This window comes from Lucilia sericata, unplaced genomic scaffold (assembly GCF_015586225.1).
Source record: "Lucilia sericata isolate MDLA Ls3-8-SP2 unplaced genomic scaffold, ASM1558622v1 Contig001411F_arrow, whole genome shotgun sequence".
Classification (NCBI taxonomy): domain Eukaryota; kingdom Metazoa; phylum Arthropoda; class Insecta; order Diptera; family Calliphoridae; genus Lucilia; species Lucilia sericata.
This window is the reverse complement of record NW_023995345.1, coordinates 20,083-34,367: the sequence shown is the minus strand read 5'-3', so window position 1 is coordinate 34,367 and position 14,285 is coordinate 20,083. Positions and strand designations below refer to the sequence as shown.

Below are 14,285 nucleotides of genomic sequence, written 5' to 3'. Positions count from 1 at the left end.
TAGTGATTGCACAGTGTGTTAATAAATTTGTGAACTATTTATAAATATTTATTAAAAACTGTTAAGTGAACTCTAGAAATATCAAAACTATACATATATTAAAACGAACGTTTAGTGTGACCCCTACCTAGTGTCAAGTGTTAAACGTATTAAAATTTTATATTTTTAAAAATATAAAAAAATACTGTTTTTATTAAGTTATAAGTGAAAAATATTTACTAAAATATTTTGAATTTGAGTTAATTGTGCAACGTATTTAATTAATTTATTACTTTTTATATAATTGTGTATATATATTGAAAATTTGTATACATTTACTAAATAATAAAAAACGAGGTTATAAACGAAAACGTAAAAAATCAACTTTAGCCACAATGTTTAATAGCAGTTCAGCTGGGTTTTTGGGTAATCGCCGTTTAATCTTTGATTTTGCTCAAAAGAACGATTTGTATATGGAGTAAGTTAAGAAATTTTAAATTTTTTTATAATAAAGTTATATTAAAAATTATTTTTATTATAAATTTTAAATTAAAAAATAATTTAAAAATTTGTTTTAGAGAGAGAGAGAGAGAGAGGAGTTTTTTATACCCTACACCACTTTAGTGGGGAGGGTATATTGGATTTGTGCTGATGTTTGTAACATATAAAAATATTCGTCCTAGACCCACCTTAAAGTATACCAATCGGCTTAGAATAGTTTTCTGAGTCGATTAAGCTATGTCCGTCCGTCCGTCCGTCCGTCTGGCTGGCTGTCCATGTAAACCTTGTGCGCAAGCTACAGCGCACAAGATAATTCGATGAAATTTGGCACGCACGTTTTATTTGACCCAAGGACGAAGCCTATTGAAAATGGTTAAAATCGGTCCATTATTTCACCTAGCCCCCATAGAACAGAACCCCCCGAAAAGGGCTTCTGAGCTCATAATTATGTTAAATATACAGATATATCGATAAAATACGGCATAACTAAGTTTTATAGAAGTCTTGATAACTCTGCCAAATTTCATAAAGATCGGGCCCCATTTGACCCTAGCTCCCATACAAAGTCCCCTTCAGAAAATAACTTGAATGTCCCAAATTAACTTATAAACACAAATATCGCGATGAAATTCAGCACAATAAAATATTATGTAAATATAAATATATTCACAAAATTTTATCGGGCTTGGTCCATATTTGCCCCTAGCCCCCATATAAAGCCTCTTTCAGAAAATTTGTTTTTCATCCATAAATTGCTTAAATGTATCGGAACAAGGGAATATTGAAGATAAATGCGATATTATGAAAAATAAATCACATTTAATATTCATAACTGGTGTAGGGTATCATATGGTCGGCCACGCCCGACTATACTTTCTTACTTGTTTAAGAATATAACAGTTATAAATATAACAAGTTCAAAATTTTTTATACATAGTTGCCATATCAAAATTTACTTAAATCATTGCGATATGGCAACAAAGTGTTAAGGAATTTCTGATTACTACCATGTTAAGATTAAATTAGTAGTTTACATTAAAAATTTTATACAAAACATTTCATTCTATTTAAATCTCAAAAAAAAAAACATTTTACAGCTAACTTTAAGATTTTTAATACTCTCCCAAAAAAAGGCTTAAAATATCCTAAAAGAAAACTTAAAACAATACAAATTACTAGCCAATAATTCGCATTAATTAATTAAATTATCAAGAAAAAGAAACAGTAAACACAAACATAAAGAAAATATTGTAGATTGAAAAGCAATTTGATACTACTGGACAATTACATTAATTATCAAACAGCAAACGAAAACGTTAAAGGAAAAAGAGAAATTGAAAGAAAAGCCAATAATACGTGTATTAAGGCAGGGATGGAAAAGACAGTGCTTTGTATTACAAGCATTATAATTCAATTTATAGACAGCAAAAAATGCTTTTCGACGAATTAATATTTCGCGGCGAAATCATGTTTTCAGTTATTAAGTTGCAGGACGAAACTAATAAGGTGATGTTTTTTTCAACAGCTGATGGTTTTTTTGTCCATGGAAATTTAGTCGCCTTGGACAGTTAATTAGTTAGTAGTTAGTTAGTTAGTTAGTTAGTAGTTAGTTAGTTAGTTAGTTAGTTAGTTAGTTAGTTAGTTAGTTAGTTAGTTAGTTAGTTAGTTAGTTAGTTAGTTAGTAGTTAGTTAGTTAGTTAGTTAGTTGTAGTTAGTTAGTTAGTTAGTTAGTTAGTTAGTTAGTTAGTTAGTTAGTTAGTTAGTTAGTTAGTTAGTTAGTTAGTTAGTAGTTAGTTAGTTAGTTAGTTAGTTAGTTAGTTAGTTAGTTAGTAGTTAGTTAGTAGTTAGTTAGTAGTTAGTTAGTTAGTTAGTTAGTTAGTTAGTTAGTTAGTTAGTTAGTTAGTTAGTTAGTTAGTTAGTTAGTAGTTAGTTAGTAGTTAGTTAGTTAGTAGTTAGTTAGTTAGTTAGTAGTTAGTTAGTTAGTTAGTTAGTTAGTTAGTTAGTTAGTTAGTTAGTTAGTTAGTTAGTTAGTAGTTAGTTAGTTAGTTAGTTAGTAGTTAGTTAGTTAGTTAGTTAGTTAGTTAGTTAGTTAGTTAGTTAGTAGTAGTTAGTTAGTTAGTAGTTAGTTAGTTAGTTAGTAGTAGTTAGTAGTTAGTAGTTAGTTAGTAGTTAGTTAGTAGTTTAGTTAGTTAGTTAGTTAGTTAGTTAGTTAGTTAGTTAGTTAGTAGTTAGTAGTTAGTTAGTTAGTTAGTTAGTTAGTTAGTTAGAGTAGTTAGTAGTTAGTTAGTTAGTTAGTTAGTAGTTAGTTAGTTAGTTAGTTAGTTAGTTAGTTAGTTAGTTAGTAGTTAGTAGTTAGTTAGTTAGTTAGTTAGTTAGTTAGTTAGTTAGTTAGTTAGTAGTTAGTTAGTTAGTTAGTTAGTAGTTAGTTAGTTAGTTAGTTAGTTAGTTAGTTAGTTAGTTAGTAGTTAGTTAGTTAGTTAGTAGTTAGTAGTTAGTAGTTAGTTAGTTAGTTAGTTAGTTAGTTAGTTAGTTAGGTTAGTTAGTTAGTTAGTTAGTTAGGTAGTTAGTTAGTTAGTTAGTTAGTTAGTTAGTTAGTTAGTTAGTTAGTTAGTTAGTTAGTTAGTTAGTTAGTAGTTAGTTAGTTAGTTAGTTTTGAAAGGAGGATGTATATACATATATAAAGTTATTGCTGTTTAATATTAGCGTTCCCATCTCCGCTTGAAGAAAAACCAAATCATCATCAAACTCTGCTCTCACTAGAAACACTTACTCCCGCAATTGCTGCTTTTCTTCTTATTTTATTTCGTTCTTCTTTGAAATAATAATTACAAAAGCTCTGACAATATAACAAAAGCAGCAACAACATAAGCACAGTGATGATGACGAGTATGATGAAGATAATGATGGACAAATATCAGAATGATAATGGAAAGATAAAGACAAAGAGAGGAGAAATACTAAAAAAAAGAAAAAGAATCTTTTTAAAATAATAATACCCGAGTATTGTTAAAATAGTTATAAAACAGCTTTGTATAAAAAAGTACGAAGAAAAAAAAAATGAAAATAAATTGAAAGGAAATGATAACTTAAAATTGATTAATTTTCCATGCAATTCATTTTGGTAGCAGTTTTTCATTTAATGTTTTTATATTTCATTAAAAATCATACAAATACTGATTTTTATAAGAATCTTTTTGGCAGCGTTTTGTGTCATATGAACATAAATGGGTCTTACGTTTATTGGCTTGGTCTTTCAGACTTCATTCGAATTGTTATTAAAGTATTGTGTCCATTTTACACCTTAGGATGTGGGTGTCCGGTTTGTTGAACAAATAACTGAGCTAAAGATTTCATGTCTGGTTGGATGAATGAATGCTGAATGGTTGAATTGTATTTTTTTATGAATATAAAAACTGATAAGTTTTAATAGCAGTTTATTTATTTACTTTTATATATAAAAACACCCTCCTTACTTTCGTATTGAATGATCAGACCTTTTATATACATACATATATTCCCATTATCGAAACCTCAATATCTTTGAAAACATTATTTTTTATATCTATTTAATTTTCTTCTCTTTCAATTCTTTTCTTTCAGTGCATTTGGTATGAGTGATAAAAGTAGTACAACCAATAGCCTACCGAATAGTCCAATACATAGTAACAACAATAATACATCGCTGTTGAATAACAACAATACCAGCCTCTGCAATCACAATATACCCAACAACAATAACAACAACAATACTATCATCAGCAACAATAATAATAACAACAACAACAATAATACATGTAGTGCCAATCGTAATGTTGTCGATGATGACTCTTGTTTTCGCATGGACGCCGATACACCATACGGTGAAAAGGAGCCAGATCCAGACAATATTAAAATGTTTGTTGGCCAGGTGCCAAAATCTATGGATGAGGCTCAACTACGCGAAATGTTTGAAGAGTATGGTCCGGTGCATTCAATAAATGTATTGAGAGATAAAGCGACTGGAATTAGTAAAGGTAAGTGTGAGATGTGGCTGGGGGTGGGGTGTTGAAGTTTATTGTTAAATAGGCGATATTCAGGTGATTGGAAGAAGGGGTTTAGCATAAACAAAAGTTACAATTGATTGACTTTTGCTAGTGAGAGTTGGGGGTAATTGTAATTTATGGTGTTTTGTTATAAGATAAATTGCTAAAGAAGAAAATATTTAAGAGAGATACATACGTGTAAACATTATTTATGATAAAAGAGTTAATATAATGGCTAAATTGGCAGGTTTTAATCGATATAAAAATTTGATTTCAGTTTTGTAATTTAAAACTCATTTACTTAATCCTTGGACTATATACAGATTATATGTCGGACTCAGCCTATATTTTATAACAGATATGGATTATAATAGTCGAGAATATGGACCAGTCTATAGTCGAGAATATAGAACAGCCTATAACCGATACTATAGACCATATAGCTGTAGTCGAGACTATAGACCAGACTAAAGTTGAGTCTTTAAATCTACCAATACTCGAGACTAATGATCAGCCTATAATCTCGACTATAGATCAGCAGATAGTCGACACTATAGATCAGCCTATAGTCTGGACTATAGACCAGCTTATACATATGTATTCAAGAATAAAGACCAGCCTATAGTCGATACTATAGACCAACATTTAGCAGTGACTTTTGACCATCTTATAGTGAAGACTACAGACCAGCTTATAGTCAACACTATGGACTAATTAATAGTCCAGTCTGTAGTCCAGATTAGCCGAGATTGTTTAACACCTGCTTATAGTCGAGACTATTAACCTGCTTAAAATCCACACTATAGTCCAGTTAATGGTCCAAACTATGGACCAGTCTGTGGTCCAGATGATACACTATAGACTAACATATATCAGCTTACAGTTGGAGCTATAGAACAGCCTTTAGCCGAAACTATAGACCAGCTTATGTATATATGTATTCAAGATTAAAGACCAGCCTATAGTCGATACTATAGACCAACCTTTAGTAGAGTCTTTTGACCATCTTACAGTCGAGACTACAGACCAGCTTATAGTCCACACTATGGTCTAATTAATAGAACAAACTATGGACCAATCTGTAGTCCAGATTAGCTGAGACTGTTTAACATCTTATATACGAGACTACAGACCTACTTATTGTCAAAACTATTAACCTGCTTAAAATCCACACTATAGTCCAATTAATGGTTCAAGCTATGGACCAGTCTGAAGTCCACATTATTCACTATTATATAGTCTAGAATATTGATCGGCTTATAGACCAGCCTATAGTTCAGACTATAGGTTATTCCTAAATCCAGACTATAGGATATAAGGTGGGAACCTTACTGATTAGAACCCTAGAAACCTCCATAATAAATATATTTTTGACCAATATAATATACAGTTTATTTGGTGGAACCCTTTCTGATTCAAATGAATATCCTACGAAATTCGATGAAATATATTTGTCAAAGAAATTTAATACAAGTTATTTTCATTTAATCGAAATCATTATAGAAATATTTTCTATACTTTTTTTCACTACTTGACGTATCTTTCCCTTACAGACTTTGTTAAAAAGTTAAAACACACATGCAAACTTATAGACAAGGACATAATGTACTCTATTATTCTATATCTGCAGTATCCTTACGTATGGTACACATACTAACAAACATGTCTCATACATGTGCGTGTTTGTATATGTTCGTTCATAGTAGTTGTAGTGCGTGCCTTTATTGTGTCTGTCTATTGAGCTAAACACGTACAGGAAACGAATTAATCGAACTTAAATAAATCAGTATCCCTTGACTTAAACTTATAAAGATAACAAAATACAGAATACGAAAAAACAAACACACACAGATTATAACAGCAACAGACAATGCACATGGCAGACAATAATGTTTAAAGACAGTAAGGACTACAATCACACACATAAGCACGCAAGCACTCCTGCTAGGATACACAGCAGGCATGCTTGTAGCTCATTTTTTCTACTCTTGTTTTTTTTTACATGTTATTATTCTTATTTTGTTTTGAAGGATCATAATCGTGATATGTGTGAAGTTTGTAAAAATAATAGTAGAATAGTGTATGAACATATGAATGTATGTATGTGTTATTACATATCTTGATATTGTGTTTATATTCATGTGTATTTGTGCTTTTAGCATTAAAAAATCCTGCAGAGATTGTACATGTTTTCTTAGAATATTATGAAGAAATAAAGAAAAATATGTACATTGGTCAAAACAAATAACAATAGTATTAACTAGAAGCAGATAAAAATTGAAAGCTAAATTCTAAAGGACGTTTGAAAAGCAAAGTCTTCCTGGCGTTTAACAAAGACAAAGTAAAGTTATATCTATCAGAAACATACAGCGACTTAATTTACTAAAAGTTTACAGTTTTTTTTTAATTTAATATTTGGCTTCTAAGAGTTTTGTTAATTTCGGCAGATAATAATGCTTGATATTTATCAACTTTAATATTTTATAAAATTTTTAAAGTACCAGCCAAGGTTGACTACATTCTTTCAAGTCCCTGTTATACATTTATTACAATAACACACATTTTATACTAGAAGAAATGAAGCAAGAGCAGCGCTATATTCGTCGGTTCTGAAATCTCCATTTTCTAATCTATGAAGCATAGTCTAGGCTATATACTGGCACATATTCCCCTCTATTGCCTGGACTATAGTCTAGACTTATATATTACTGGTTCTATAGACTTCTTTATAGGCCGGACTACTCTATAGTATATAGGACTATAGACAGACTTCTATACTGTATTGTCTATAGTTTGTCTATAGACTTCTCTATAGTATTGACTATAGACTTCTCTATAATCTGGATTATAAACTTTTCTATAGTCTGGACTATAGATTTCTCTATAGTCTTGTTTATAGACTTCCCTCTTGTTTGTCTGGACTATAGACTTCTCTATAGTCTGTCCTATAGACTTCTCTATAGTCTTGTCTATAGACTTCCCTATAGTTTGCCTATAGACTTCCCTATAGTTTGTCTATAGACTTCCCTAAAGTTTGTCTATAGACTTCTCTATAGTCTTTACTATAGACTTCTCTATAGACTTGACTATAGACTTCACTATAGTCAGGACTATAGACTTCTCTATAGTCTTTACTATAGACTTCTCTATAGTCAGGACTATGGACTTCTCTATAACCTGGACTATAGACTTCTCTATAACCTGAACTATAGACTTCTCTATAGTCTGGACTATAGACTTCTCTATAGTCTGGACTATAGACTTCTCTATAGTCTGGACTATAGACTTCTCTATAGTCTGGACTATAGACTTCTCTATAGTCTGGACTATAGACTTCTCTATAGTCTGGACTATAGACTTCTCTATAGTCTGGACTATAGACTTTTCTATAGTCTTTACTATAGACTTCTCTATAGTCTGGACTATAGACTTCTTTATAGTCTGGATTATAAACTTCTCTATAGTCTTTACTATAGACTTCTCTATAGTCAGGACTATGGACTTCTCTATAACCTGGACTATAGACTTCTCTATAACCTGAACTATAGACTTCTCTATAGTCTGGACTATAGACTTCTCTATAGTCTGGACTATAGACTTCTCTATAGTCTGGACTATAGACTTCTCTATAGTCTGGACTATAGACTTCTCTATAGTCTGGACTATAGACTTCTCTATAGTCTGGACTATAGACTTCTCTATAGTTTGGACTATAGACTTCTCTATAGTCTGGACTATAGATTTCTCTATAGTCTGTATTATAGAATTCTCTATAGTCCGGACTATAGACTTCTCTAGTCTTGTCTATAGACTTCCCTATAGTTTGCCTATAGACTTCCCTGTAGTTTGTCTATAGACTTCCCTATAGTTTGTCTATAGACTTCTCTATAGTCTTTACTATAGACTTTTCTATAGACTTGACTATAGACTTCTCTATAGTCAGGACTATAGACTTCTCTATAGTCCGGACTATAGACTTCTCTATAGTTTGGATTATAGACTTCTCTATAGTTTGGATTATAGACTTCTCTATAGTCTGGACTATAGACTTCTCTATAACCTGGACTATAGACTTCTCTATAACCTGGACTATAGACTTCTCTATAGTCTGGACTATAGACTTCTCTATAGTCTGGACTATAGACTTCTCTATAGTCTGGACTATAGACTTCTCTATAGTCTGGACTATAGACTTCTCTATAATCTGGATTATAGAGAAGTCTATAGTCTGGACTATAGACTTCTCTATAGTCTGGACTATAGACTTCTTTATAGTCTGGACTATAGACTTCTTTATAGTCTGGATTATAAACTTCTCTATAGTCTGGACTATAGACTTCTCTATAGTCTGGACTATAGACTTCTCTATAGTCTGGACTATAGACTTCTCTATAGTCTGGATTATAGACTTCTCTATAGTCCGGACTATAGACTTCTCTATAGTCTGGACTATAGACTTCACCATAGTATAGATTCTATAGTCTGGACTATAGAATTCTCTATAGTATCTCGTTTAAAGTCTGGGCTATTCACTTATCTATAGTCTGGAATATATACCGTTCTATGTCTGGTCTATTCTGTAGGTTAATCTGGACTATAGACTGTTTTGTAATTACTGAACCTTCAACTACACTATTCGATAAATAACAATAATGGCAAACACTATAACAAGCATTATACGATGGTAGTAGAGTGTACTCAATTCTTCTTATGAAAAATATTAGAAAGTATAAATAAACATTTTTCTTATTGTTGTCTGCTGGAACATAAGAAACAAAAACAACAGCAACAAAATGACACAAGATTGAAAAAAGTAAAAATACAAATACCAACATGCTGCAAGAGAAAAGTTTTATGTATTTGGCAACACACAGAGCGGAAAATAATTTCCATAGATAACTTGAGAATACAATTTAATAAAAAAAAAAAAAAAAACATAACAACTACAACAATATCTACATACATATACACATGACTACATACATACATTGATATAAACCTAAAAAGATTTATAAACTTTTTTCCGATACGATTCATTTCCTTTAGTTTACTTTCCTTTCCCAACCATACACTTTCCATCTTTCATACACTTATTTGCTGTTAGAATTAATGGCAAGTTTAAGAAATAAATAAACTACAACAAACAACAGGAGCAGCAAAAAAGTTTCAAGAGTTTATTTGAATGAATGTGGATTTTTTTTCTTTATTTTTTAAAGTCTTTTCGGTTTGGCAAAAACAAACTACTGACAATGTAAAAATTGAATCTTAAATAATACGTATTGTTAAACAAATCAATAGTACGATCAATACTAGCATATTAAACAGTGTTGCAGAAACTTAATAATTTGTATTTTCATAAACTCCTAAATGTATGTATTGCTTACAGAATGCTTATTCTAGGAATATTCTCGAATAAAATTAATTTATAAATTATTTTAAAATTTTTTAAATCACAAATTATTAAAATAAATCTATGCTTATGTCTTAACATTTATTATACATTTTATTACAATTTTAAAAATTATCTATATAACATATTAAAAAAAAATTCTTTGTCCCACTGTATTTACAATATAGACATATAAAATAAATTGAATTTTTATGCTTACTCGTATTCATATCAATACATTGAACAATTGAAATATTATGTCCTTTATATAAATAAAAAGGATACACAAATGTCAAATATACAAAACAAAAATAAACTAAAAGCATTAAAGGCATTATAGTAAAGTTACCGCGTAGTTTTTCCTAAAAAACACTGCCAAACTAAATAAATAAAATGTCAAGCCAAATGTCGTCTAAGATTAAAGCTCCACACCCGCTACTTTATAATATATTGCCAAAAAAAAAAAAAAAAAACTTGTACAACCTTTAAGTAAAATATTTGCCTCTGAAGCAGACCAGAAGAAAAATTCTCCTTTGAGAAAATAAATATATATATTCTTAAAAGTTTGCAGTTTTTAGGCGGTCGCAATAAATCACTAAGTAGGAAGTAATTTTATAACGTATATGTAAATACAATGACTATTTCATAGTATTTTCGGTAAAATTGGTTGGAAGTTTAGTTAAGGGACAGTTTGATAATAATATGAAAATTGATTTGCATATAAATGTCAATACTTGTCAAATTGTTTAACTTTAATTTTAAACTTTAAATCTCAAGTGTGCTTTTGATTTCAAGTTTTTTATTAATAAGATGTTAGGAAAAATGAAATAATAAAAAATAATGCTTATCAATATTTTATACATAACTGAACTAGAAACTGAACTAGAACTGAACTAGAACTGAACTAGAACTGAACTAGAACTGAACTAGAACTGAACTAGAACTGAACTAGAACTGAACTAGAACCGAACTAGAACTGAACTAGAACTGAACTAGAACTGAACTAGAACTGAACTAGAACTGAACTAGAACTGAACTAGAACTGAACTAGAACTGAACTAGAACTGAACTAGAACTGAACTAGAACTGAACTAGAACTGAACTAGAACTGAACTAGAACTGAACTAGAACTGAACTAGAACTGAACTAGAACTGAACTAGAACTGAACTAGAACTGAACTAGAACTGAACTAGAAGCTGAACTGAACTGAACTAGAACTGAACTAGAACTGAACTAGAACTGAACTAGAACTGAACTAGAACTGAACTAGAACTGAACTAGAACTGAACTAGAACTGACTAGAACTGAACTAGAATGAACTAGAACTGAACTAGACTGAACTAGAACTGAACTAGAACTGAACTAGAACTGAACTAGAACTGAACTAGAACGAACTAGAACTGAACTAGAACTACTAGAACTGACTAGAAAAAGAACTGAACTAGAACTGAACTAGAATGAACTAGAACGGAACTAGAACTGAACTAGAACTGAACTAGAACTGAACTAGAACTGAACTAGAACTGAACTAGAACTGAACTAGAACTGAACTAGAACTGAAACTAGAACTGAACTGAACTGACTAGAACTGACTAGAACTGAACTGAGAACTGAACGAGAACTGACTAAGAACTGAACTAGAACTGAACTAGAACTGAACTAGAACTGAACTAGAACTGAACTAGAACTGAACTAGACTGAACTAGAACTGAACTAGAACTGAACTAGAACTGAACTAGAACTGAACTAGAACTGAACTAGAACTGAACTAGAACTGAACTAGAACTGAACTAGAACTGAACTAGAACTGAACTAGAACTGAACTAGAACTGAACTAGAACTGAACTAGAACTGAACTAGAACTGAACTAGAACTGAACTAGAACTGAACTAGAACTGAACTAGAACTGAACTAGAACTGAACTAGAACTGAACTAGAACTGAACTAGAACTGAACTAGAACTGAACTAGAACTGAACTAGAACTGAACTAGAACTGAACTAGAACTGAACTAGAACTGAACTAGAACTGAACTAGAACTGAACTAGAACTGAACTAGAACTGAACTAGAACTGAACAGAACTGAACTAGAACTGAACTAGAACTGAACTAGAACTGAACTAGAACTGAACTAGAACTGAACTAGAACTGAACTAGAACTGAACTAGAACTGAACTAGAACTGAACTAGAACTGAACTAGAACTGAACTAGAACTGAACTAGAACTAGAACTGAACTAGAACTGAACTAGAACTGAACTAGAACTGAACTAGAACTGAACTAGAACTGAACTAGAACTAGAACTGAACTAGAACTGAACTAGAACTGAACTAGAACTGAACTAGAACTGAACTAGAACTGAACTAGACTGAACTAGAACTGAACTAGAACTGAACTAGAACTGAACTAGAACTGAACTAGAACTGAACTAGAACTGAACTACTGACTACTGAACTAGAACTGAACTAGAACTGAACTAGAACTGAACTAGAACTGAACTAGAAACTGAACTAGAACTGAACTAGAACTGAACTAGAACTGAACTAGAACTGAACTAGAACTGAACTAGAACTGAACTAGAACTGAACTAGAACTGAACTAGAACTGAACTAGAACTGAACTAGAACTGAACTAGAACTGAACTAGAACTGAACTAGAACTGAACTAGACTAGAACTGAACTAGAACTGAACTAGAACTGAACTAGAACTGAACTAGAACTGAACTAGAACTGAACTAGAACTGAACTAGAACTGAACTAGAACTGAACTAGAACTGAACTAGAACTGAACTAGAACTGAACTAGAACTGAACTAGAACTGAACTAGAACTGAACTAGAACTGAACTAGAACTGAACTAGAACTGAACTAGAACTGAACTAGAACTGAACTAGAACTGAACTAGAACTGAACTAGAACTGAACTAGAACTGAACTAGAACTGAACTAGAACTGAACTAGACTGAACTAGAACTGAACTAGAACTGAACTAGAACTGAACTAGAACTGAACTAGAACTGAACTAGAACTGAACTAGAACTGAACTAGAACTGAACTAGAACTGAACTAGAACTGAACTAGAACTGAACTAGAACTGAACTAGAACTGAACTAGAACTGAACTAGAACTGAACTAGAACTGAACTAGAACTGAACTAGAACTGAACTAGAACTGAACTAGAACTAAACTAGAACTAAACTAGAACTGAACTAGAACTGAACTTAAACTGAACTAGAACTGAACTAGAACTGAACTAGAACTGAACTAGAACTGAACTAGAACTGAACTGAACTAGAAACTGAACTAGAACTGAACTAGACTGAAACTAGAACTGAAACTAGGGGACTGACTAGAAAACTGAACTGAAACTGAAAACTGAACTTAACTAGAACTGAACTAGAACTGAACTAGAATGAACTAGAACTGTAAACTAGAACTGACTAGAACTGAACTAGAACTGAACTAGAAGAACTAGACTGAACTAGACTAACTAGAACTGAACTAGGAACGAACTAGAACTGAACTAGAACGAACTAGAACTAACTAGAACTGAACTAGACCAAACTAGAACTAAACTAGAACTGAACTAGAACTGGACTTAAAACGAACTAGAACTTGCACTAGTAACTGACTAGAAATGAAGAGACAATGTAACTAGAACTGAACTAGAACTGAACTAGAAAAACTGAACTAAACTGAACTAGGAAACTGAACTAGAACTGAACTAGAACTGACTAGAAACTGAACTAGAACTGAACTAGAACTGAACTAGAACTGAACTAGAACTAGAACTAGAACTAGAACTAGAACTAGAACTAGAACTCGAACTAGAACTGAACTAGAATCTGAACTAGACTGAACTATGAACTGAACTAGAACTGAACTAGAAACTGAACTAGAACTGAACTAGAACTGAACTAGAATGAACTAGAACTGAACTAGAACTGGAACTAGAACTGAACTAGAACTGAACTAGAACTGAACTAGAACTAACTAGAACTAGAACTGAACTAGACGGAACTAGAACTGAACTAGAACTGAACTAGAAATGAACTAGAACTGACCTAGAACTGAACTAGAACTGAACTAGAACTGAACTAGAACTGAACTAGAACTAAAATAGAACTAAACTAGAATTGAACTAAAATATACCTGGATCTGGGGCGTAAATGTAAATAGGGATGAAATATCTTTTTGATTTTTTTAAAGCACAAACAGCAATTTCAAATGTTTCCTTAACATTAAAACTACAATGGTTACAGTTTTTAAATATTCATAAATCGTTTTCAAGAATTCTGTTTGTGATATTTGTGTTTTTTAAAAGCTATATCTTGAAATTCCCGTTTCCAATACACAAAACCCATAAATTTTCTAAACACTCTAGTGAAAAACGAAA

General features: G+C 31.5%; 1 protein-coding gene across 1 annotated transcript in view; it reads left to right on the top strand.

Moving 5' to 3' along the window:
• Positions 1-14,285, top strand: part of LOC119611287 (probable serine/threonine-protein kinase cdc7) — a 100,390-nt gene that overhangs the window by 72,009 nt on the left and 14,096 nt on the right. Inside the window, exon 2 of the mRNA XM_037966821.1 lies at positions 4,081-4,493. Within this exon, the coding sequence (XP_037822749.1) occupies positions 4,081-4,493 (413 nt within the window). The remainder of the gene's footprint in view (positions 1-4,080; positions 4,494-14,285) is intronic.